Source organism: Petaurus breviceps, unplaced genomic scaffold, assembly GCF_028583685.1.
Source record: "Petaurus breviceps papuanus isolate PSGF00001 unplaced genomic scaffold, PetGlider_PUasm1.0 181, whole genome shotgun sequence".
Classification (NCBI taxonomy): Eukaryota; Metazoa; Chordata; class Mammalia; order Diprotodontia; family Petauridae; genus Petaurus; species Petaurus breviceps.
The window spans coordinates 22,917,982-22,942,231 of record NW_027185784.1 but is presented as its reverse complement, the minus strand read 5'-3'; the positions used below and the strand labels follow the sequence as shown (position 1 = coordinate 22,942,231).

General features: G+C 37.9%; 1 protein-coding gene across 4 annotated transcripts in view; it reads left to right on the top strand.

Annotated features, from left to right (window-relative positions):
- The window catches only part of ZC3HAV1 (zinc finger CCCH-type containing, antiviral 1), a 106,391-nt gene that overhangs the window by 65,675 nt on the left and 16,466 nt on the right, over positions 1-24,250 (top strand). For 3 of the 4 annotated variants that reach the window (XM_069087323.1, XM_069087322.1, XM_069087321.1), the window contains exons 12-13: positions 23,171-23,301; positions 23,662-23,798. In XM_069087323.1, coding sequence (XP_068943424.1) covers positions 23,171-23,301; positions 23,662-23,798 — 268 coding nt within the window. Of the gene's footprint in view, positions 1-958; positions 1,476-23,170; positions 23,302-23,661; positions 23,799-24,250 lie in introns of those variants that run through there. The other variant, XM_069087324.1, reaches the window with a different exon arrangement.

Here is a 24,250-nt window from a genome sequence, read left to right as displayed (position 1 = left end):
GGGGGTGGCTAGGTGGCATAGTAAATAGAGCACCGGCCCTGGAGACAGGAGGACCTGGGTTCAAATCCGACCTCAGACACTTCACAGAAAAAAAAAAAACAAAACTAGCCGTGTGACCTTGGGCAAGTCACAACCCCAATTGCCCTCCAAAAAGTAAAAAAACAAAACAAAAAAGAAACTTGAACCTGAAACAAGATGTTAATTCAATAGCTGAAACAAGGTGTGAACTACTTCTGTGTTTGCCATTACATTATCCCACTAACTTTACAGTAGGCTGCAGTGTATTTGTTTTAATAATTAGTGTTATAACATAGAATCAATGCTTTCTGTTTAACCCATCCTGCTTTATTTTATGGGAGTTCAATTCCTGGATAAGGTTTACCTCTGACTATTCTAAGCTATTAATTCTCCTAACCATCCTGTCATCTCTTTCATTTCCTTTAACACTGCATGTTCTAATTCTGTTTCATGTTCATCTGTAAACAGTTGGCATCTCTAGCTGTGAGTCTCCTTAAGGATGGTAAGATGTAGTTCTAGGCTTCTTACTACTAAGGGTTTCCATGAGAAGCCAGGAAAATATCCTAAGATTGAAGCTGGCCATTTCCTTTGTCTTTTGAGTCCCTAGAAATTGGCAGATTCTCATTTGATTAACCTAAGTTAGAACTAAAACTTAGGGGAAAGGAGGCAGAATTTATAGTCTTTTATCTTCCTGTCCCTCTTTCTTGCCTTCTTTATAATGTATATCTGTTAGCTATTTACAACTACAAAAGCCCTGTCTGGACCTCTTTCCATTATTTAACTAAATTTTAAAAGCTTTTGAAACTGGCTTAGAATTTATTCCTGCTAAGGTATATGTTTGAACAATACAAAATATTTCCAGGACATCCTTCTTGCCACATGGTGGCTAGACTTTTGCACCACCGAGTCTCTGACTCCTTTTACTTCTTGCCTGCTTTAGATTCCTTCATCTTCCGCAGAATGTGAAAGAAATTGTTCTCTCTTCGAAAATACCCCTATGAAATCCAGAAGTAAACAAGCACGCGGAAAGATAGAGAAGCTGGTCTCAATGTGGGAAAACCTTCAGTTTGCAGAAGTCCATAAAGAAGAAAATCATAAAATATCAGGAGAAGCAGAAACTACTGATAGTGACAGCTCAGAAAAATGATACTGATTTAAAATAGCTTATTCAACAAAACTTTAGTTAAATTAATTTTAAAGGTTTTCTTCCCTTCATTTCTTCTCATCTCCTTTTCTGAATTTCATTGCTTTTTGTTTCAGAGCATAGTTTGGTCTGACTGACCTAATGGTTTTATTTGTATTTATAACTATATTTTTGCTTTGTTCCAAAATTTCTATTTGCTTACCATTAATTGACAATCCCCCACTCCCAGAAGTGGGATTTTGTATACATGTTTTTTGAGTAGCTTGTTATTCTATTCAAAGGAAAAAAAAATAAACAATTTACTAATTTTTAATCTTGTTTGAATAAATAACACTTAAGTTGTATCTCCTAATCATGATCATTTTATGAGGAAATCTGCTTATTAACATGTCTTTTTTTTTTTCCTAAAGTAATTAGGCAGTGGCATGTGGACTTGTGGGTGGCACTTTATGTTTACATTGCAAAATTTGAGGCCCTGCATGTGGACACTACATTGTAAATAGTCTCTATCAACTCAGATACGCTGCCTGTCTTAACCTTACTAGAAGATGTTCTGTCATTGTAATTAATTATCCAGGGAGAGAGGGTACTATCTAAACTGTCTGCTTGGCAGCACTCTACCAAGATCACCAGCCCAGTAGTCTCTGGACCCTGCACCAGAGAGTTCTTATTGGCTGAGAATCGTCGAATATACCCTGGTCGAGTTTAGCATTTAGACTAAGGAATCATATGAAATATTAGTCAAAAATACTTTTTAAAAAAAGGAAATTCCCACTTCACACCTGGAATTTTTCTTCTCTGTCCAAAGATTCTCCATATTCATAGGACACAAGCAATTACAGTTATCCCTTTCACATCACAACTTCTCCCGTAGTGGTTTTGATATATCACAGGTGAGCATAAGAAATTAAATGGGAATTTTGTGTGTGGGGTTTTTTTGGAAGGCAGTTGGGGTCAAGTGACTTGCCCAAGGTCACACAGCTGGTTTTTGTGTTAAGTGTCTGAGGCCAGATTTGAACTCAGGTCCTCCTGATTCCAGGGCCGGTGCTCTATTTGATGGAGTGCTTGGGATCTATGTTTGTAAAATCTCTTTGTAATACCAATTTTTAACATCAGTCATGGTGGGGTGCTTGGGATCTATATTTGTAAACTCAATTTGTAAAACTTTGTAACATCAGTCTGTGAAACCAGTTTGTAAAATCACAATACCCCCCCTTCCCAGTCTCAGAGCATTAACTCTGTCCCTTCTCCCTGCCCCTAGCTTCAGAGCAGTAACTCTGACCAGCAACAACTATCTCAGCTTGGAACAATAACGAGCTATTCTTAAGGATGCTTCACTAGAATATCTATAAACATTCCAGCTTAGGCAGCTATTATCTCCCCCTTGTATAGTGGCCCACTGCCCCCACGAATCCTTTGGTGCCCTGTCTCTAGGTTGACTCCTTGGCTGCCTCAATGAATCCTTCAGGACCCTATCTCCGGGTTAACTCCTTGGTCTATTATCCCGATTTCAGGTTAGCCTTGGTTTCCAGACATCAATCTTGTCAAACATGACGCTAATAGGTGGCAGACTGGGCACTTCTCCATCAGCCCTTGACCCACCTAGTTAGCATAATTGGCACGGGTTCTACTATGGATGATTCTATATAAACCTTAATTCTACCCCTTTAAGGTTGTAGGTCCCTTAAGGATCCTTGCCGGCTGTAAGGCATGTAATAAACTTTTTCAACTCTGACTCCAAGTTAGCCAGAGCTGAATTCTTTCAAGACTGAATCGCAGACTCTCTGGTCTTAGATAAGATCAGAGTTCCTGCTGAACTTGATAGCCAACCCTCATCATATTCACTGCACCACCTAGCTGCCCCTAAATGGGAATTTTTAAGCAGTTTTGTGGAAGACACAAACGACACAGAAAAAGTTTAGAAACTCAGAAATGCAGGATTGTTATTTTCCTTTTAAAAAAATAAAAGCCTCTGGTAGACTCTGGCATCATATAAGAAAAGGTTAAGTCCTTATGTGATTCCTAAAGGAAAATGTAGGTGAAGGGTCTGTACTTTATGGAATTTACCTGTATTTTCCAGATTGCTGGGAGTGGAGGTTGGGGTGGGGTGGGGGGGGGAAGTAGACCTCTAAAATCTGGTTCCCTAGGCAGGGTGGATTTAGGAAACAGTGGTGTCTATGTGATTAGCTTCTCCTTGTCCTCCTCCTACTGCCCTGACTACTGACAAAGCCTTGGACCATGGTAGCTGTGTGATAGCAGGTGCCAGCACTACATGGTTGTCTGGAAGATTCTACCCTGTCATGGGGGTACTTTGCTGCAGGTGCCTTAAATGGCTTATAAAAAAGTGAAGGAGGAACAAAGGGAAACCCCAGACCTGTGTACCATGCCAATCTCATGTGAAATGTTTCTATTTTTTTTTTTTTGCCTTTTTGGAGGGCAATTGGGGTTAAGTAAATTGCCCAAGGTTACACAGCTAGTTTTTTTGTGTGGGTGTTAAGTGTCTGAGGCCAGAACCGACCTCGGGTCCTCCTGACTCTGGGGCTGGCACTTTACTCACTGTGCCACCTAGCTGCCCCGAAATGTTAATTTCTACAACTACATGCTCTTCAGAAACTATAGACAGATGCAAATGTTGGTTTTTAGAAGCTAGACTCCTGGTAGGGTTGTTGGTATAAGGGGTGAAGTAAAGGGGTGATAAACTAAAACCCCACCCCATTTTTGCACTGTCACCAAACAGGACCACCAGGGAAAAATAATAATAGTTTAGGTATTCTTAATCTATTTTCTGTCATCCAGCTTGGAAGCCTGGTGAAGCCTATGAATCTTGTCTCAGAATAATGTTTTCACATGCATAAAATGCATTATAAAATTATATTGAAATATATTTTATCTATTTATTATATTTAAATATAAAAAATATTTTTAAAAAATCAAGTTTGTAGACCACAGGTTAACACTTGATTTAGATAGATGAGATCCAATAGAATAGATCCAAGTTAATCAACATAATAAGTTTACCACATTACATAACAAAATGATTTGTGATTTATAAAGTAATTTTTAACCTTTTAACATATCTGGTCATCTTTTTTTTTTTTAATCTAATGATTGTTCCTAGATAAAATTAAGATTTTTGCAGGAAGGTAGTAAGTGAGGTGGGTGCGAATTTGATTGCCTGCTAGGATACACAAGAGCCCAGATCGCCTGTAAATACCCCACTGAGACTTAGAAATTTACTAGTCTAAAAGGAAATGGGAATATTGAAGAGCAAAAGAACTGGGGTTGCCACCAAAAATATACCCAACTAAGTATAATTCTGAATGAAAGAATGGATATTCAGTGATCGACAAACTTTTCAAATTAAATTTTACATTTATTATTAGTTTACATCATTCATTTCCACGAGATTTTGAGTTAGAAATTTTCTCTTTCCCCTAGCCACTACCCCAAAACAGTAATCCCACTATATACCCACTCCCCCAATCTGCTCTCTCCTATATCCTTCCATTCCCTTCCAACTTTCCAGTAGGGCAAGATGGAGCTCCATACCCCAGTGCCTGTATGTCTTATTTCCCAGTTGCATGTAAAAAAAAAATAATAATAATATATTTTTTAAAACATTCGATTTTAGAACTTTGAATTCCAGATTCTTTCCCTTCCTCCCTCATCACCTACCCTTACTGGGAAGATAAGGAATTCAATAAAGGTTGTACATGTGTAGCTATGCAAAACATTTCCATAGTGGAGATATTGTGAAAGACTGACTATATTTCCCTCCATCCTATCCCACCCCCCACTTGTTCTGTTCTCTGCTTTGACCCTGTCCCTTTTCAAAAGTGTGTACTTCTAACAACCTGCACTCCCCTCCATCATCCCCCCTCTCACCCCCTTCCCCCCTACTCTCCTGTAGGGTGAGATACCCTATTTAGTGTGTATGTCATTCCCTCCCTAAGCCAAATTCAGTGAGAGTAAGGTTGATCCATTCCCTTTTGCTTTCTTGTTCTTCCCCTCCATTGTAACAGTTTTCCCTTGTCTCTTTTCTATGGGATAATTTACCCCATTCTGCCTCTCCCCATCTCTTCTCATTATATTCCTCTCTCACCTATCAATTTCACCTTTTAAGTATCATCCCTTTGTATTTAATTGGTCCTGTGCCCTGTCTATGTATACCTGTACATATGTATACATACACTCACATATGTATTCATATGGCCATATACCCTCCTATATAGACATATATATGTATGTATACATATATATATACACACACACATTTCTAGTCCCTTGAACTATTCTCATACTGAGAAAAGTTTCATAAGTTAACAATTAATCGTTTTTCCTTGTAGGGATATAAATAGTTCAACTTTGATAAGTTCCTTATGATTTCTTTTCCCTGTTTACCTTCTCATATTTCTCTTGCTGCTTCTATCTGTCAATGTCAAATTTTCTATTCAACTCTGGTGTTTTCAGCAAGAATGCTTGAAAGTCCTCTGTTTCATTTAATGACCATATTTCACCTGAAACATGATACTCAGTTTTGCTAGGTAGGTGATTCTTGGTTTGAATCCCAGCTCCTTTCACTTCCAGAATATCATATTCCAAGCCCTTCGATTCCTTAATGTAGAAGCTGCAAGATCCCGTGTTATCCTGATTGTGTTTCCACAATATTCAAATTGTTTCTTCTTGGCTGCTTGTAATATTTTCTCCTTGATACGGGAACTTCAGAACCTGACTATGATATTCCTAGGAGTTTTCTTTTTGGGATCTTTTTCAAGAGGTGATCAGTGAATTTGTTCAACCTCTATTTTGTCCTCTGGTTCTAAAACATCAGGGCAATTTTCCTTGAGAATTTCTTGAAGGATGATTTCCAGGTTCTTTTTTTGATCATGGCTTTTAGGTAGTCCAATAATATTTAAATTATCTCTCCTGAATCTATTTCCCAGGTCAGTGGTTTTCCCAATGAGATATTTCACATTGCCTTCTATTTTTTCATTTGTTTGGATCTGTTTAATAGTGTCTTGATTTCTCATAAGGTCATTAGCTTCCATTTGTTCCAATCTAATTCCGAAGGAATGATTCTCCTTAGTGAGATTTTGAGATTCTCTTTCCATCTGGCAAATTCAGCTTTTTAAGGCATTCTTCTCCTCATTGGCTTTTTGGGCCTCTTTTGCCATTTGAATTAGTCTGTTTTTTAAGGTATTATTTTCTTCAGTCAGGTTGTTGACTCTTTTCATGATTTTCTTGCATCATTTTAATTTCTTTTCCCAATTTTTCCTCTACTTCTCTTATTTGGTTTTCAAAATCCTTCTTAAGTTCTTCCATGACCTGTAACCAATTCATATTTTTCTTGGAAGCTTTTGGTTCAGGAGTTCTGACTTTGTTGTCTTCCCCCCATTCCATGCTTTGATACTTTTTGTCCCCAAAAAAGGAATTTAAAGTTGGATTTCTCTGTTTGCTTTGCTTCCTTTGCTTGCTCATGTTGCCACTCAATTACTTTTTGCTTTTTGCTAAAGTAGAACTCTGCTTCCAGAGAGGAGATCTTTGTCCCAAATTGCTGGGGTTTTCTCAGCTGCTGGAGCTGTTAGTTGGCTGCCCTCTCTGAAGCCTCCACACACTCTGGCACACTGGTCACACACCCAGGACCTCTACCCCAGAGAGTGATCCAGATTCAAGCAGGTTACGCAAGAGCAATTACCCCTCAGACTGGTTACTTGGTCCCCCTACAATCTGCAGGCCAGAAGCTCTGAAGCAGCCATGCTACGGTGCATGGCTGCTGGGCCTCATCCACTTCTGGCTCTGGGGGCAGAGGCCAGACTGCATTCTTGATCATCCTGTTCCCAAAGTCCACATTGACCTTTTACTTTGCCTTTGGCATTTATGGGTTGATAATTCTGGCAACTGCCACAGCTGCTGGTGGCCTGCTCTCCCAAAGTCTTTCCAGATGCTGCTGGTCAGGGCCGCCCTGGGGCGAAAACCACAGGCTCATGTGGGGCTGGGCTCTGCTCCCAAGGGTCCTGCCTGCTGGCCTGCTGGGCTTCCTTCAGCGGGAGATTTGTTTCTGTCACTTTGTGGGTTCTGTAGCCCTAAAATTTGTTTAGAGTCATTTTTTTACATGTATTAGAGATGGTAGGAGCCAGAGCCATGCAGAAGTCCTGTTTCTACTCCACCATTTTGGCTCCACCCCCTAAACTGTATTTCTAATGTAATCAGTAATTGGGTAGTTCAAGAGAAAGCTTTGGGTAGAACTGAGTGTGATGTGATTCTAAAAAGTAATAATGTCTGGGAAAAGGTAAAAAGAGTAAATATACAAATGAGGCATGAGAGGAAGAGTTGATACAGAGGAATTAGATGGGGGAGGAGGACTGGTAGTTCTGGATCCCTACTCTCATTGGGAATGGGTTAAAGAGAGAATGATAACATAAAATTCAGAAAGAAAGAAAGCAAAGGGAATAGGGAGGGTCAAGAGTATAAGGGAAGGATTTTTAGAGGGAACCCTACTCACATCAAATCTAGTTTAAAGAGAGAGCAGTTTATACACTTGGGAGGGAATAAAAGTCTTCTAAATTCATGAAGAAATAAGAGGGTGAGGGAATAGGATAAAGGGGTGCATGTAGTAGGGTGTCTAGATTAACGGGAAAGGGATAAAGATAGAATAGTATGTATTTGGAAGGCTATAAATATCTTCTAAATTCAGATAGAAACAATAGGTAAGGGGAAAGGGCAGCCAGAGGAGAAGATTTGGGAGGAATCTTTGGAGAAGGGGTAGATTAATAGGAGAGTAAGGTAGCAGGTAGAAATAAAGGAATCAGGAGGGATAGGAAATGAGAGATACCCAGAAACAAAATAAAGATGAGTAGAATTTATTAGGAAAAAAAGCATGGGCAGTAATCATGATCTCAGACAGTTAAAGATAAAATAGATTTTATCAAAAGAGAAAAACAGGAATACTATGCTATATGTCAGTCATATTAATATTGTTTGAGATAAGACCAGAGGTTCCCAAAGTGAGTGATACCACCACCTGTGGTCACTGAAACAATCCAGGGAGGGGCAATGGTAGCCTTGGGTGTAATTGTGGGGCGTTGAATAAAAATAAGGCAGCTGTAGAAGCATAAGAAAATTTTGAAAAACCATTCATGCATATTCCATCTGTTATGTAATGAAGCTAAAGTTGTAATGATTATGTTTTCCAAATAAATGCACAAAATGCAAGTTGTAACCAGTGGTCAAGTCCACTGACAATCAAGTGTTGGCAGGTGAAGTTTAGCATGCATCAGCAGGAATATGTGCGTGTAATGACTTGTTTATGAGATTGTATGGTTACAAGACACAATGTTATGTCATCACAATTGAAAATTCCCCCAAAATTTTTGTGGGGAAAACCCCCCACAAATTTATAATAAATTTTTAAATTTAAGATGCGTCATTTTAAAAAATGGATTTTATATATTTTTTAAATGATATAATTTTTTTTTAAAAAAACAGTTTAAGGGTTAAAGAAAGTAGATTTTCAGGAGGGTGCTGAGTAATTTTTTTTTAAAAAGAGGGTGTTAGGTCACGTAAGTTTGGGAACCTTTGGATTAGGCTAAAATAATTAGATATTATAAGGTTGGAATATCGCTGTGGTGTTTAGGAAATCATGAGTTGGTGGGCTTATAAAAATATGGAAAGACTTGGACTTATCAAGGAAGATGTTATCCACCCTCAGAGAAATAGGACAAACAAGTATAGTATAGTCTTACAGATGCATATGAATGTATATGTCTATATATGAATATGATTATAGATATCTAAGTATATGTGTATGTATACACATGCAGATATGTATGTATATATACACATACATACATACTTACACACACATAGATATATGTGCCCTGCTTAATTGCAGCCTTCTTGGGGGAGGGGGTAGGAAGGGGAGAGAAAAGAACAAAGTAAAAAGTGCACAGCAGAGAACAAAAGAAAATCTACCAAAAAGTGAAGAAAAGATGGACAGCTTTGAACAACAATGTGTAGTATTCATCACATGAGCTTTCTTGAAATGGAAATTTATTGTGTATTTTGAATCCTTTCTTACATTCTGCTGTACACATAGCAATGCGCTTTTTTTTCACTTTTTTTGTATTTAAATTTATGTTTCTTTTCTTTTCTTATTGTGCATTTAAGTTTAAAATAAATTAATGGAAGGGGGGGCAGTTCTCAGTGGTGCAGTAGATAGAGCACCAGCCCTGGAATCAGGAGGATCTGAGTTCAAATCCAACCTCAGACACTTGACACTAGCTGTGTGACCCTGGGTAAGTCATTTAGCCTCAATTGCCTTGCAAGAAAACTTAAAATATTAAAATACAAAAAGGAAACAAGAAAAATTACCTATAGATTCCTGAACCCAGAACTGAGCTCCACAGAAGGACTCCCAGAATCCTGCTCTGTGGAATTCCTGAGATAGAAAAGCCAGGGTAGGTGAAAAGCAAGAGTGCCAAGGAGTTCTGGGTGGTACTCTGGATTGGGTCCAGCACTAGGAACCCTGAGACCAGTGGTGAGAGAAAAACTCTGGGCAAGGAGCTTCCCAGAGTGTCTTTTCAATTTGTCACTGCTGGAGAAACTTCTCCAGCACTAGGGAGAAACCTGAGGAGCTCCAGCTGGAGTCTGGCAGGACTCCAGTAGTGGGTGAAAGGCAGAAGCCAGGTCAGGGAATCCCCACAGCCTCCTATTGCATGGAACTAGCCTATCCCTGAGCCCAGCAGTCAAGGGGAAAGGACCCCAGGTAGAGTTGCAGGAGGCAGCTCCAGAGTCCCTTAATGGCCACCACCACCAGGACCAGTCAGTCCCTGTCCATACCTTTCAGCTGTGGACGTTGATCCTCCAACCTAGATGCTAAGGTTGGTGAAGTGAGCAAACTAAGGAAAATTCCAAGTACCAAGAGGAAATACTTTGGATGGAGAGATACCCAGGGAGTAATCCCACAGGAGAATAGCAATCTCACAATATAGGGAGAGCCTCAGACAAAAAAAAAAATTGGGGTGGGGGTTGGCTGGGTGGCGTAGTAAATAAAGTACCGGCCCAGGAGTCAGGAGGACCCAAGTTCAAATCTAGCCTCAGACATTTAACACTTAACTAGCCTTGTGACCTTGGGCTACCAACCCCAACCGCCCTACCTTCCCCCCTCCAAAAAGCAAGCAAAAAATGTTTTTTTCTTGGCCACAGGATTACAAGAGTACCTAGAAGAAAAGACAGTCACAAAATGGAATAACTAAGGAGAAAAAAATGATAAAGAAATTGATATCTTAGATGAAACAGTGGCAACTCATAGGAATATCATAGCTCAAACCTGGAACTTCAAGTCAAAGAAAAAATACTGCACCAATCAAAAAGAAGGAATTCAAGTATTAAGGGACCATAATAAAGATTACAGAAGACTTGGGTAACCACCGCTATTCAGGAGAAGACAACTTGAAATACAACATTCCAATGAGTAAAATATAGAGGCTTACAACCAAGGATAACCTATTTAGCAGAACTAAGTAAACTATGGAGAGGATATGGATCTTTAATGAAATAGAGAATTTTTAAGCATGTTTCATAAAAAGGTCAAAATTGTGTAGATATTTTGAAATGACAATGCAGGTGCCAAGACAAACAGAAAAGTACACGTATTTGTTAAATTCTAAGGGAATATATGGAGATGAGTTATTTCTATATAATGGGAATAAGAAACAAATGTTGTCTCAGAACCCTTGTATCTTTAAGGTTTGGAGAGAAAGGAGGAAATGGCAGGAGGCCTGTAGGTAGCTTTGTTTTATTTTGATGGTCTTAGGGAAAACAAAAATAGGAACAGGAATAGGAAGAGGCAGAAGGGGAAGGAAATCATGATAACATACAAGATGTATAAAAAATGAAGAGTATATATGTTTAATTGAGTGGTAGAGGGAATGAGCATCCCATTAACTTCACTTTCATCTGAACTGGATAAAGGAAGATTGATACATTAAACTCAAAAGGGGAATAGGAGATAGGGACAAAGTAGAGAAAGAGTTTGAGAAGCAAGGATAATTAAGGGAATGATGATTAGCAAAACTTTTGAATTTTAGAGAGGAATGTAAAGGGGATTAAAAAGAAAGAGTTAAAAATCAAGGTTGGGGCAAGGGAACTTGAAGAGTTGCAACAGAGAGGAAACAGCTATTTCATTTATATCACAAGCATCCAATGCAGTCTCTTTTACTACTTCATTTGTAAAGAAGAAAAACTGCAAGAGGACAGGATGGAGGGAAGTACACATTTATCATTCATAACCCTGAGTGTGAATGGGATGAAATCATCCATAAAGTAGAAGAGTATAGCAGGATGGATTGGAAATCATACTCTAGCAATATGTTGCTTACAAGAAATATACTTAAAACACAAAGAGTCCCAAACAGGAACTGAAGCAAAATCTCTTATGGTACAGCTGAACTAAAATCCAGGGGTAGAAATCATGATTTTATACGCATAAGACAATAGATATAGATAAGATGGGAAGAGGAAAATTAAATTAGGCATAAAGGTACCGAGGTGGTGAGTTAATGGCAATACTTAATATATATCCATTAACTTACAAGAATATAAAATTCATTAATAAGAAAAGAGAAATAAACTTTAATCCAACATTAGGAAAAGAAATAAAACAAGCCATTGATGAATGCCCAAATTAAAACTCCAACACCAAATTAGTGAGAATTTATTAAGCACCTATGTGCCAGGCATTGTTCTAAGTACTAATATTACAAAAGAAAAGGCAAAAATATGCCCCTGTTCTCAAAGTACTCACATCTGAATGGAGTGAGCCAATATGGAAACAGGTACAAATAAGGTATATATTGGGTAGGTTGGTCAAGGTACTAAGATAAAGATAGACTGAGAAAAGATTCTTGGAGATGGTGAAACTTTAGCTGAGAGTAAAAGGAAGTCAGGGCCACCCAGAAACACCTGGCCGTGTAACCTTGAGCAAGTTACTTAACCCCAATTGCTTAGGGGCGGCCAGTTGGCTCAGCAAGTAAGAGCACCGCTCCAGTGTCAGGATGACCTGGATCAAAATCCGGGCTCAGATACTCAGCACCACACCCAGAAATAACTGGCCATGTAACCTTGAGCAAGTTATTTAACCCCAATTGCTTAAAAAAAAAAAAAAAATCAGGGACCAGAGATGAGGAAGGGAAAAGTTCCAAGCATGTGGAACAGCCAGTGAAAAATGTTAGGATTTTGGGAGATAGAGTGTCATGTTCAAGAAAGCAAGCAGGTCAGTGTCACTGGGGAAAAGAAGGTAATAAGCATTTATATAGCACCTACTACGTGCCAGATTCTGCTAAGTACTTTACAAATATCTCATTTGATTGGCACAACAATACTATACAGTAGGTCCTTTTATTATCCCCATTTTTATAGTTGAGGAAACTGAAGCAGATTTTGTGCCTTGGCCAAGTCTTTCTCACTCCAGACCCAATGCTCTATCCACTCTACCATCTAGCTGTGTAGGGTCACTGAATCAGAATTCATGGAGGGGAAGTAAGATGTAAGAACACTGGGAAGGTAGTAAGAAGCTAGGTTATGAAGGGCTTTGAAGGACAAATGGAAGATTTTATATTTGATCCTGAAAGCAATAGGGAGCCAGTGGAATTTTCTTTAAAAAGATCAGTTTGATATTGAAGAATGGATTTGAGTGTCAAGACTTGAGGTGGGAAAACAGACCAACATGCTGTTGCAGTAGTCCAAGCAAGAGTTGATGAGGACCTTCTACCAGGGTGGAGGCATATGTCAGAGATATTGCAAATGTAGAAATGACTGGCATTGGCAGCTGATTATTGGAGGGTGAGGGAGGAGTGAGAGAATGGTGAGCTGAGATCGAATCCTAAGTTGTGACCCTAGGTGACTAGGAAGATGGTGGTACCCTCAACGGTAATAAGAAAGTTAGAAAGTTCAGGAAGAAAGATACTAAGTTTAGTTTTTGGTATGTTGAGTTTAAGATGTCTACAACACATCCACTTTGAGATATCTTTTATGCAATTGGTGATGCAAGATTGGAAGTCAGGAGAGAGGTTAGGGCAGGACAAATAGATTTGAGAATCATTTGCAGGCGCAGTAGTTGAATCCAAGAGGGCTAATGAGTTCAGTGAAATAGAAAAAAAGAGAGACGAGTAGAAAGCCCAGGACAGAGTTGAGTATAATCTGAGTGACTATCCAGCAAAGGAAACTGAGAAGGGGCAGTCAGACAGGTAGAACAACTGGGGGGAAATGTCACAAAAACCTAGAGAGAAGAAAGTATCAAGGATAAATGAGTGATTGAGAGTGTCAGTTATTGCAGAGAGGTCAAGAAGGATAAGGACTGAGAAAGGCCATTATATTTGATGATTAAAAGATAATTTTGGAGAGAGGACTCTCAGTTGAAAATGTCAGAAACCTAACTTCAGTGTTAAGAGTGGGAGGAGGGACGGCTAGGTGGTGCATTGAGTAAAGGGGCCGGCCTTGCAGTGGGGAGGACCCGAGTTTGGTTCCGGCCTGAGACACTTAACGTCCACACAAAAATACTAGCCGTGTAACCTTGGCCAAGTTACTTAACCCCAATTGCCCTCCAAAAGGCCCCCCCCAAAAAAAGTGGGAGGAAAAGAATCGGAAGCATTATTTGTAGACAGCCTTCTTAGCAGTTTCTTTACAAAAATGAGTAGAGATATGGGAAGATAGTTGGCAGGGACGGGCTGAATAAGTGAGGTTTTTTCTGTGGTGGGTCTTTTTTTTATTGGGGAGTTATAGGCATATTTGTAGGCAGTAAGGAAGCCAGTAGCCAGGGAAAGATGGAAAATTACTGAGTGGTGATGATAGATTAGTATTCTGGAGAAGACAGGATAGACCCAGATCACTTGTACATGTAGAAACGTTCACCTTGGTGATGAGAAGAGGCACCTATTCATGTGAGACAAGGTAAAAGTGGTGGAGATGGTGGTGAAAGCCTTCTGCGTGATGTGAAATGAGGAGAAGGGGAAAAGAGGGAGCTCTTGGTGAATGAACTTTTTTTTTTCCCCAGTGAAATATGAGGCAAGATTCTCACTTAAGATGGGGCAGGGGTAGTGGAGAAAGGATTCCATGGGAGATCTAAGGAGAAGAGAGTGTCCTGGAGTTTAGTGGATACCCACTACTAGAATCTTGCTATTAGATGATAAATATGAATTGAATCAACCTAGAAGAGTTTATCAAATGATGGTGGTAGTGGGAGAGCCTTGAAATGGTAATGCGACGAAGGAATATTCCAACTCTTCACCCTAATCAGTGAGTCAGGGATGTGAGCAAAAGAATAAACAATACTAGAAAGGGTGGTCAGGGAAGCTGTGTCATCTGGAGAGAGCCAGGTCTCATTGAATACAAGAAAATAGAGTAAGAAAGAAAAGGTTTAAGATGAAAGCTAGTTTGTTACCTATAGCACAGCCTTTCCAGAGAGCAAAGTGAAAAGTTTGGTGGCTATAGAGTGAGACATTGGTGGGATTGGGTTAAAGACATAGGAACAGTCAGTTGCTTGGGGAACAAGAATGGCATTTGAACAATGGCAGCTTCTGAATGGGAGTTGAGAATTATTAGTATAAGATTGACATGGTGGGACTATTTTAACCATTGAGGAATTAGTTTGGTCGGTTATCATTGATGATAGGGGTTCATTTTAGAGGTGTTGGTCATCTGTATGTAGCTGTAGGTGGTGGAAAATGCAAGGCAGCTACTGTGGAGTTGTAGGTGAACCAAGAGAATGCCTGGAGCATGGTGGAATGCTGCTCAGGGAGACTAGGAAACTCTTTTGTGTAAGTACAGATAAGGCAGTCTTGGTGGAATTGTAGGTAGCTAGAGAGAGTGCCTGGAACAAATATTTAAGGAACAATGAATTACAGTACTATGTATTTTTGTTTGCAACAGTAAGAGAAGAAGGTACCCTTCCAGTCTTTTTCTGTTACACAGATATGGTCTCGATACCAATTTAGGCAGAGAGAAAGAAAACTATAAACCAGTATTAATTATCAACATTGTTGTGAACTTCTTAGTTAAACTAGCAAAGTTTGCTTTAAAAAATAATAATAAAAATAAACTAGCAAGGTGATTAACAACATAATTAGAAAAATTATGGTATATGAGTTGTTACACGTAATGCAGGGTTTGTTCAATATGATGAAAACTATAAATATAATAAATCATGTTATAGATGACAATCACATAATATTAGTAGACACTGAAAAGCCTTTTGACAAAATCCAACACTTTTCTACTATTAAGAAGTCTAGAAATGAACCTTTCATTAATATAGTAAATTATGTTTATGCAAATTCAAAAGCATATATTATATATAATGGATGAAAGTGAGAGGTTTTCTCAGTAAGATTAGGAATAAAGCAAAGATGTCCATTTTCACCACTTAATATAGGGTTAATAAATACTAGTTCTAGCAATATAAGTAGGAGAAAGCAAGAGAATAATAAAAGGAAACAAAATTACTACTTTTTATAGATGTCATGATTCATTTAGAAAACTCTAGAGAACCAAGTAAAAATTCATTGAATTTATTTACACATTTAGCAGTTCCTGTATATAAAATAAAGCCACATACTCATTATCATTTCTATGTGTAATTAACAGAACTCATAAAGGATATCTAGAAAGGGAAATTACATTCAAAATAACTATTGTTTGATCATTCAGTATGTCCAACTCTTTCTGACCTCATCAGCCATATTGTCCATGGGGTTTTTTTGGAAAAGATACAGGAGTGGTTTACCATTTCCTTCTCTTGTGTGTCCCCATTTTACAAATAAAGAACTGAGGTAAATAGGGGCCAAGTGACCTGGCCAGAGCCTAGATTTGAACTGAGATCTTCCTGATTCCAGACCCAGTGCTCTTATCCATTGCATACCTAGCTGCTCCCTCAGGAATTACAAACATTCGGAGCATTTCTACCAAGATGTGAGGAACTAAGTGAATCCAGCTATATAATCCTAGCAAAATTAAACATAAATAATTGAGGGAAAATTAATTGCTCATGTATAGATCATGACATTACTACTTAAATTAATGTCCTTATTTAGTGTTATACTCATCAAAAAAAACCAAAGGAATGTTTTGTAGAGGTAAAAAAAAAAAAAATGAAATTCATGTGGAAGAACAAAAGGTTGATAATTTAAAGGGTAATAGTAAAAAACAGTAGGAAGGAAAAGTACCAGATCTCAAACTGTACTGCAAGGCAGCAATCATTAAAATTATTTTATAGTGGTTAAATAAAAAGAGAGACTATTCAGTGGTACAGATTAGGTACACAACATACAGAAACAAACAGTATCATAGTGTTGACTGAATATCCTAGTTACTAAGGGAATGACTCATTATTTGACAAACAGGGATGGGAAAACTGGATAACAGAGTGACAGAAATTAGTTTTAAACAAACATATCCTTCCATATACCAGGATAAGCTACAAATGGATACGTGACTTATACGTGATATACACCCATGCATGCATACATACGTATATATATTTACAAGCATCACCATTGCAGGGAAGCACCAACACCTGACCACACAAGCTGGGGAATCCTGGGTACAGCTGTCAGGGTCCCGCATGGGAGGGTCCCAGGCAAGACGTCTCCCTCCATGGGTGAGATTCCAATTTGGGGTCTGAATCCTACAGTTTAAGTAGTGCTGAGAACAAAGAAGGCATACTGCCAGGTGTTTTTTAAGTAAGCATTGGATTTTGTATGAGGCCTGGGATGGAGGCCAGTCCCTCCAAGGCCGCCTCAAGAGGGATGTTTCCTTGGAATGGCTAGTTCCAGGAGTTGGGCAACTGTCATATCTCTTCTCAAGGACGTGGCCAGGGTCCCAGGAGAGGAGCAGCCCTCAAGTTCTCAGGATCCTCTGTTCCCAAACAGCTCAGGGTAATAGAAAGTTCATATTGAGTTGGGGCCTTGGTTTGTATAATCTTATTCCTCACAGAGGGGCTTACCTTGCCCCCTTCAAAGGTGCTGTTTAATATGACAAAAATTCTATATTCATTAATCTCCAAAGAGTTAATTTTGTGAGCTTATAAAATTCCATCTAGACTAATGATTGTTATACCTTTCTATTATTGTGGGGGTTTTATTTGTTTGTGTCATAAACATTTTAAATGAATCTAATTGGTGAAGAGCACTGGAAGCTGGACTAGGTGCTGGGGAACATGTAAAGTGTAAACATTTTTAAAGTATGTAGAGCACTGGGAGCAGGGCTATGTGCTAGGTAACATACAAAGTTTGGATGAGACATGGTCCTTATCCTTGTGGAGCTCATAGTCTTATACAGGGGTAAAATATAAACATTAGTGATTGGAATGTGCTGTATAAAATGAGAAGCACATTAGAGTGTTAAAAACCAAATTACTTTTTGAAGTCCTAGGGAAGTTAGCAAATGGGGTGTTCAAGGAAGAATTCATAGGGAAGGCAGCATTTAATTTTGGCTTTAAAGAGTGACCTTGGGCAAGTCACTTAACCCCAACTACCCCTCTGAAGAAAAAGTGGGTAGTATTTCAACAGGGAAAAAAAGGAATGAATATATTTTAAACATAAGGAACAGAATTAACAAAATCACATAAATTGGAAAGTTCAGGATTCTAGCTTGGGGCATATAGAGGGTCATATCTAAAGCTGACCAGTATGACTAGAATTGTGACATGAGATAAGCCCAGACACATAGGATGATCCTGTATTCTGGAAGATCTTGAAAATCAGAAGAATTTTAGTTTTACTCAATGGGCAATAGGGAGCCACTAGAGATTTTTGAGCAAAGGAGTAATATGACCAGATCTATGCACAAGAAAGAGTATTCTTGAAACAGTTTGAAAGACAGATTGGAAAGGGAAAGATATATGGAGAAACTGTTGTTATGGGCCAGATTGAAAGTAATGAGGACTCGAGCTAGGGTGATGGTGGTGGTGAGAGTTGAGAAAAGGAAATAGATGTGAAATATGCTGTGGAGGTGGAACTGATAGAATATAGTAAGTTATTGGCTATGAGGGATGTGGGAAAGGCATGAGTCAAATATAATTCCATGGAAACCTGGATGAAAGGTAGTCCTCCAGAGAGAAGAACAGGTTTGAGGGGAGAGACTTGGATTTTGAAAATTTTAAATAAATTTAGAGATTCATAGAATCAGATTTGACACTAGGAGTGAACTCAGAGGCCATTTAATTCAACTCCCTCACTTTAGACATTTGATATCTGGGTGTGATATCTAGATAGATAAGAGTCTATAAGTATTTGCAGGTGTAGGCCTGATGCTTGAAAGAGAGATCACAACTGAAGGTAAAGATTAGTGAGTCATTAGTATAGAGATTGTAATTGAAAACAAGATAGTGAAGGAGAATGCCAAGGGAGTGAGAGTAGAGAGGGAATTGCTCATGGGTAGGCTGAGCCAATATAATAAAAATGACAATTCTACCTAAATTAATTAACTTATTCAGTGTCATGCCAATCAAACTACCGAAAAGGTTTTTTTAGGGCTAGAAAAAATAATAACAAAATTCATCTGCAAGACCAAAAGGTCAAGAATGTCAAGGGAATCAATGGAAAAAAAATGTGATGGAACATGGCCTAGCTATACTAGATCTCAAACTGTGATACAAAAAGTGGTAATCATCAGAACAATCTGGTACTGGCTAAGAAACAAGAATGGTGGATCAGTGGAATAGATTACACAGTAGCAAATGACCATAATAATCTTGTGTTTCATAAACCCAAAGATCCAGGATTTGGGGATAGAAACTTGCTATTTGACAAAAATTGCTGGGGAAACTGGAAAACAGTTTGATAGAAATTAGGTATAAACCAATATCTCACACTTTGTACCAAGATAAGGTCAAAATAGATACATAATTTAGACATAAAGGGTGACATAGGCAAATTAGGGGAACATAGGATAGTTTACCTATCAGATGTATGGATAAGGGAAGAAAATATGACCAAACAAGAGATAGAGAAGATTATGGAAAGTAAATTAGATGATTTTGATTACATGAAATTAAAAAGCTTTGCACAAACAACTAATACAGCCAGAATTAGAAGGAAAACAAGAAACTGGAATATTTTTACAGCAAAATTCTCTGATAAAGTATCATTTCTCAAATATATAGTGAATTGAGTCAGATTTGTAAGAATGAGAGTTATTTCCCAGTTAATAAGTGGTCAGAGAATATGAACAGGTAGTTTTCAGAAGAAATCAAAGATATAGTCCTATGAAAAAATGTTCTAAATCAGTCTTGTTTAGAAAAAGCCAAATTAAAACAATTCTAAGGTACCACCTCACGTCTAAGAGATTGGTTAATGTGAAAGAAAAGGAAAATGACAAGTGTTGAAGGGAATGTAGAAAAATTGGGACACTAATGCATCATTGGTAGAGTTGTGAACTGATCCAACTATTCTGAAAAGGAATTTGGAACTATGCCCAAAGGGTTATAGGACTGTGCATACCCTTTGCCCTAACAATACCACTATTAGGTCTGTATCCCAAAGAGATTTTTAAAATAATAAAAAGGAAGAGGACCTGTACATACAAAAATATTTATAGAAGCTCTTTTTGTTGTGGCAAAGAATTGGAAATTGAGAGCATGAGCATCAATTGCAGAATGGCTGAATAAGTGGTAGTATATGGTTGTGATGGCATATTATTGAACTATAAGAAATGACAAACAAGATGGTTTCAAAAAAACCTGGAAAGACTTACTTGAACAAAGTGAACTGAACAGAACCAGGAGAATATTGTACAAAGTAACAGCAGTATGTTGCAGTGATCAACTATGAATAACTTAGCTATTCTCAGAAATACAATGATCAAAAACAATTTCAGAAGACCTATGTTGAAAAATCTATCTACCTCCAAAGAAAAAACTGATGGAATCTGAATGCAGATCAAAGCATACTTTTTTTTACTTTATTTTTCTTGGTTTTTTTCTCTTTCACAGAATGATTTACATAAAAATATGTCTTGCATGATTGCACATGTATAACAAATCAGATTTCTTGCCTTCTCAATGAGTGAGAAGAAGAAGGAGGGAGAGAATTTGGAACTCAGAATTTTAACAAAACAAAAGTTTAAAATTGTTTTTATGTGTAATTGAAAAGAATTTTAAAAAAAGAAATGATGAGCAGGATGTCTTTAGAAAAACCTGGGAAGACTTATATGAACTCATGCAAAGTGAAGTGAGCAGAACCAGAACATTGTATACAGTAGCCCCAGCTATAAATGACTTAGCTATTCTAATCAACACAATGATCCAGCTGATGGAGTCTGAATGCAGATTGAAGGATATTCTTTTCACTTTATTTTTCTTGTTTTTGTTTTGTAACATGGAAATATATTTTGCATGATTTCACATGTATAATTGATAGCACATTTTTTTGCCATCAAAACAGGTAGGGGAGGAGTGGAGAGAGAATATTCAGAACTCAATTTTTAAAATAATGAATGTTAAAAATAACTTTTTTTTTTTTAAAGAGAGAGTAAAGGGTGAAAAAGACTGGGAACAGATTCTTGGTGAGCCACATTTAGAGGGCAGGAAGAAGATGAAAACTGAAGGAGCAATTAGAAAAGTAAGAAAGTGTAGGGTTTGTTTTTTTTTTATCAGATTGGAGATAACCCTTCCTCTTTTTCCTTGCCTCCTTGGCCATCCAAACTAGCCTCTCTAACCCTTGGATGGTCAGAATGGAACAGAACAAGCTAGAGACAGGAGAGTCAGGAATCCAACAGAAGTTTAATTTCACGGGGAGGGAAGCAGCTTGCAAGCAAAGTCCATCTTCCTAAGAATCAGGGTTCACTTGCTTATGGCAGGGGTAGGGCATTTAAGCATGAAAACTACAAATGGCTGGACCACAACAGAAGCATTCTCGAGTCTTAAGTAAACAATCTTCAAATTGAGCCTTGTGATTGTTCAGCAGGGCACAGAGCCAGGGTTAGCATAGCTAGGAACAGAAGTGAGGCACCTAGTTCAGTTCACTTGGCAGTTACAAGAGCAGGGATTGTTAGCATGTCAGGGAATCTGATTGGTCATTTCAGCTGCAACCTCAGCTTCCAAGTCAGGGTCCCCTGGAAAGTAGGGAAGTTCCAACAAATCTAAATATCTAATAATAATAATAAATCTAAATCATTACACATATCATATCAATTAATATGAAAATTATAGATCTCATTAATTTCATTATAATAGGGTGAAGCTGACTTATTATTGAAACTACTGCCCTGGCCCCAGAATGTAGAGGGCATGGGAATGGTCTGGTTTATAGCCTTAATTATAAAGCCCCATCTATACCCCATCTATACCCCATCACAAAACATACTATTGTATATATATGTACTGAGACTCCCCTGTTGCACATTAAATTAGTGTTATAATAAAGGAATAAACAATGTAGGACCTACAAAAAGTTACTGCCTGCTGTAGAGGTCATAGGAATTGAACACTTCCTGTTAAGGTCCTAATGCCCTCTCTGTTACCTTGTACACATACAGTGTCCCTAAAGTCTGGACACATAGGAAATCTCATTAACTATGCATATTTTTAAGAAATGAAGATTTCAACAACATTTTATTTAATTAGCATAAATTTTAGCCATGATAATTTCATATGGAATAAAAGCTTTCATTAGCTACTGGGGACTATTTTCTATATTAATGAGATTAATTTAATTTCATTAATTACGATTTCCTATGTCTTCCTATGAAATCTCATTTATGCTAATTAAATAAAATACTTTGCAAATGAACCTACTAATAATCCTCTTGGTCCTCTTCAAGAACAAAGGACAAACAACAACAACAAGCAATCCTATGCCAGTCAAAATGAGTTGCATGTTGGGGCAGCTAGGTGGCCCAGTAGATAGAGTGCTGGGCCTGGAATCAAGACCTGAGTTCGAATACTGCCTCAGACACTTACCAGCCATGTCACCTTGGACAAGTCACTTAACCCTAATTGCCTCATTCCCCAAAATTAATGGCATACTTTAAAGGATTAGTGGGGGGAAAGCTCATATGAAAGAACAAAAGGTCAAGCATATCAAAGGGTATTATGAAAAAGAAGAAAGGAGATTCATGTTGCCAGACCTCAAATTATACTATAAAGCGATAATTAGGAAAATTAGATGGTTTTAGATTTTAGAAATAGAAGTTCATTCTAATCATTTAAAAAGACTTCTCAGTGCTAGATTAAATAAACAGTACATTGCAAATAGAATTTGTAAAAGTGTGACAAGGAAGAACCCAAGAAGCTTAGATTCACTATAGTTATACATTACAGCAGCCAGGTGGTACAGTGATTATTGTGCCCAGCCTAGAGTTAGGAAGAATCATTTTTGTGAGTTCAAATCTGGCCTCAAACACTTACTTGCAAGTCACTTAAGCCTCCTATTTGCCTCAGTTTCCTCATCTGTAAAATAAACTGAAGAAGGAAATGCCAAACCACTTCCATATCTTTGCCAAGAAAACCCCACATGGGATCACAAAGAGTCAGACAGGACTGAACAACCACACAATGTTTAAAAAAAAAAATAACCTACTGGAAGAAATAAAGAAATCACATGCTAAGAAATGGTAGTACAGATCACAGCAGACTTTTCAGGGAATACAGTGGATATTTAGAAAAATTGGAATACAGCATACACAAGGGCTATGAATCCATAATTATTACCTGCAAAATGTCAGTATCCCTTTTTTTGGTGTATGAAAGTGACAGACATTTAAAAGAACTCAGGAATTGGAAAATAGATTAAAGTGAGATGTATACAATTCATAAGCATGTTCCCTTTCAACTATAATCAAGTCTCCTAAGCAGATAGACAATTCACATTGGTTAAATCAAGATAAACCAACAGCAAACAAAATTTAAGAACCCTGTGTATTGTATTGGCTGGATCACAACTCTCATCGTACTATCTTGGCAGGATGCTTTTTTACACCTACTTATTTATTTTATTTTTCATTTTCTTATTTTAGTTGTTCGAGGTCAGAAGTACATCCCCTGAATATTATGATATCATATCTCTCTTTAAAACTACCATGAAAAATTTTGATATTCAAAAGATAATGAGGAATCAGAACCCATCGCTCTGGAACAAGTTTCAGCGGTTTGTAGCCATGTTATGCTTGTGCTGGTAAAAACTGACATTTACCTAGTGCTAAAACTGACCTGAGTACTGTAAGACCTGTAAGACCTGTTCTTTTTGAGGTACACATTTGCTTAACCACACTAATCGCCCAGAAATTTGTCTCTTGCAGCCTTTTTTTCTCCCACTGTGCAAACTTCATTTTATATAAGTTTCTGCCCCTTTTGTGAGGCTCTAACCTGCGTCTGCTGTTAGATTGACTAAAAAGAAACTAAAAGCTGATAGAATAAAGTATTGTTAATATTAGAATTCGGTTGGGATCTCATTAACAGAGGGGCAGAGTCTTACGCTATACATTCAAGCTGACATTTCTCCCGACAGGAAGAAGAGCATAATGTTGAATGGGGGAAATGAAAAGAGATTATTTCATGCAACAGACCCATCCAACATGTATATGATTTGCAATTTCAATTTTGACTACAGCTTCCAGTCACTTCATGAAGCAAACTATGGGAAAGGTTTGTACTATATGTATAAGTTGTAGTAAGAAAAATAATAGCTGGTATTTTGTTTTGTGCGTAAATTTTTACAAAGTGTTTTATGTACATTTTCTGATTTTATCCTCACAATAACCCTGGGAGGTAAGTACCATTATTATTCCCATTTTACAGAGGTAGAGGTTAAGTGACTTGACCAGAGTTCCACAGGCCATGAGTGTCTGAAACTGGATTTGAACTTGGGATTTCTTGAATCCAGGCTCAGCACTCTCCATTTTTCAACTTAGGTGCCTATCATCCCCTGCTCGTCAGTTTATAATCTTTGAATTGTCTGGAGCAGGGAGGGTTCAAATGACTTGACTGGGGTTACCCAGCCAGTATGTTTCAGAGGCAGGAACTGAAAATACATCTTTCACACTCTGAGGCCAGCTCTCTATCTACTATACCACCCTGCTTCTCTAAGTAGAAGTTAT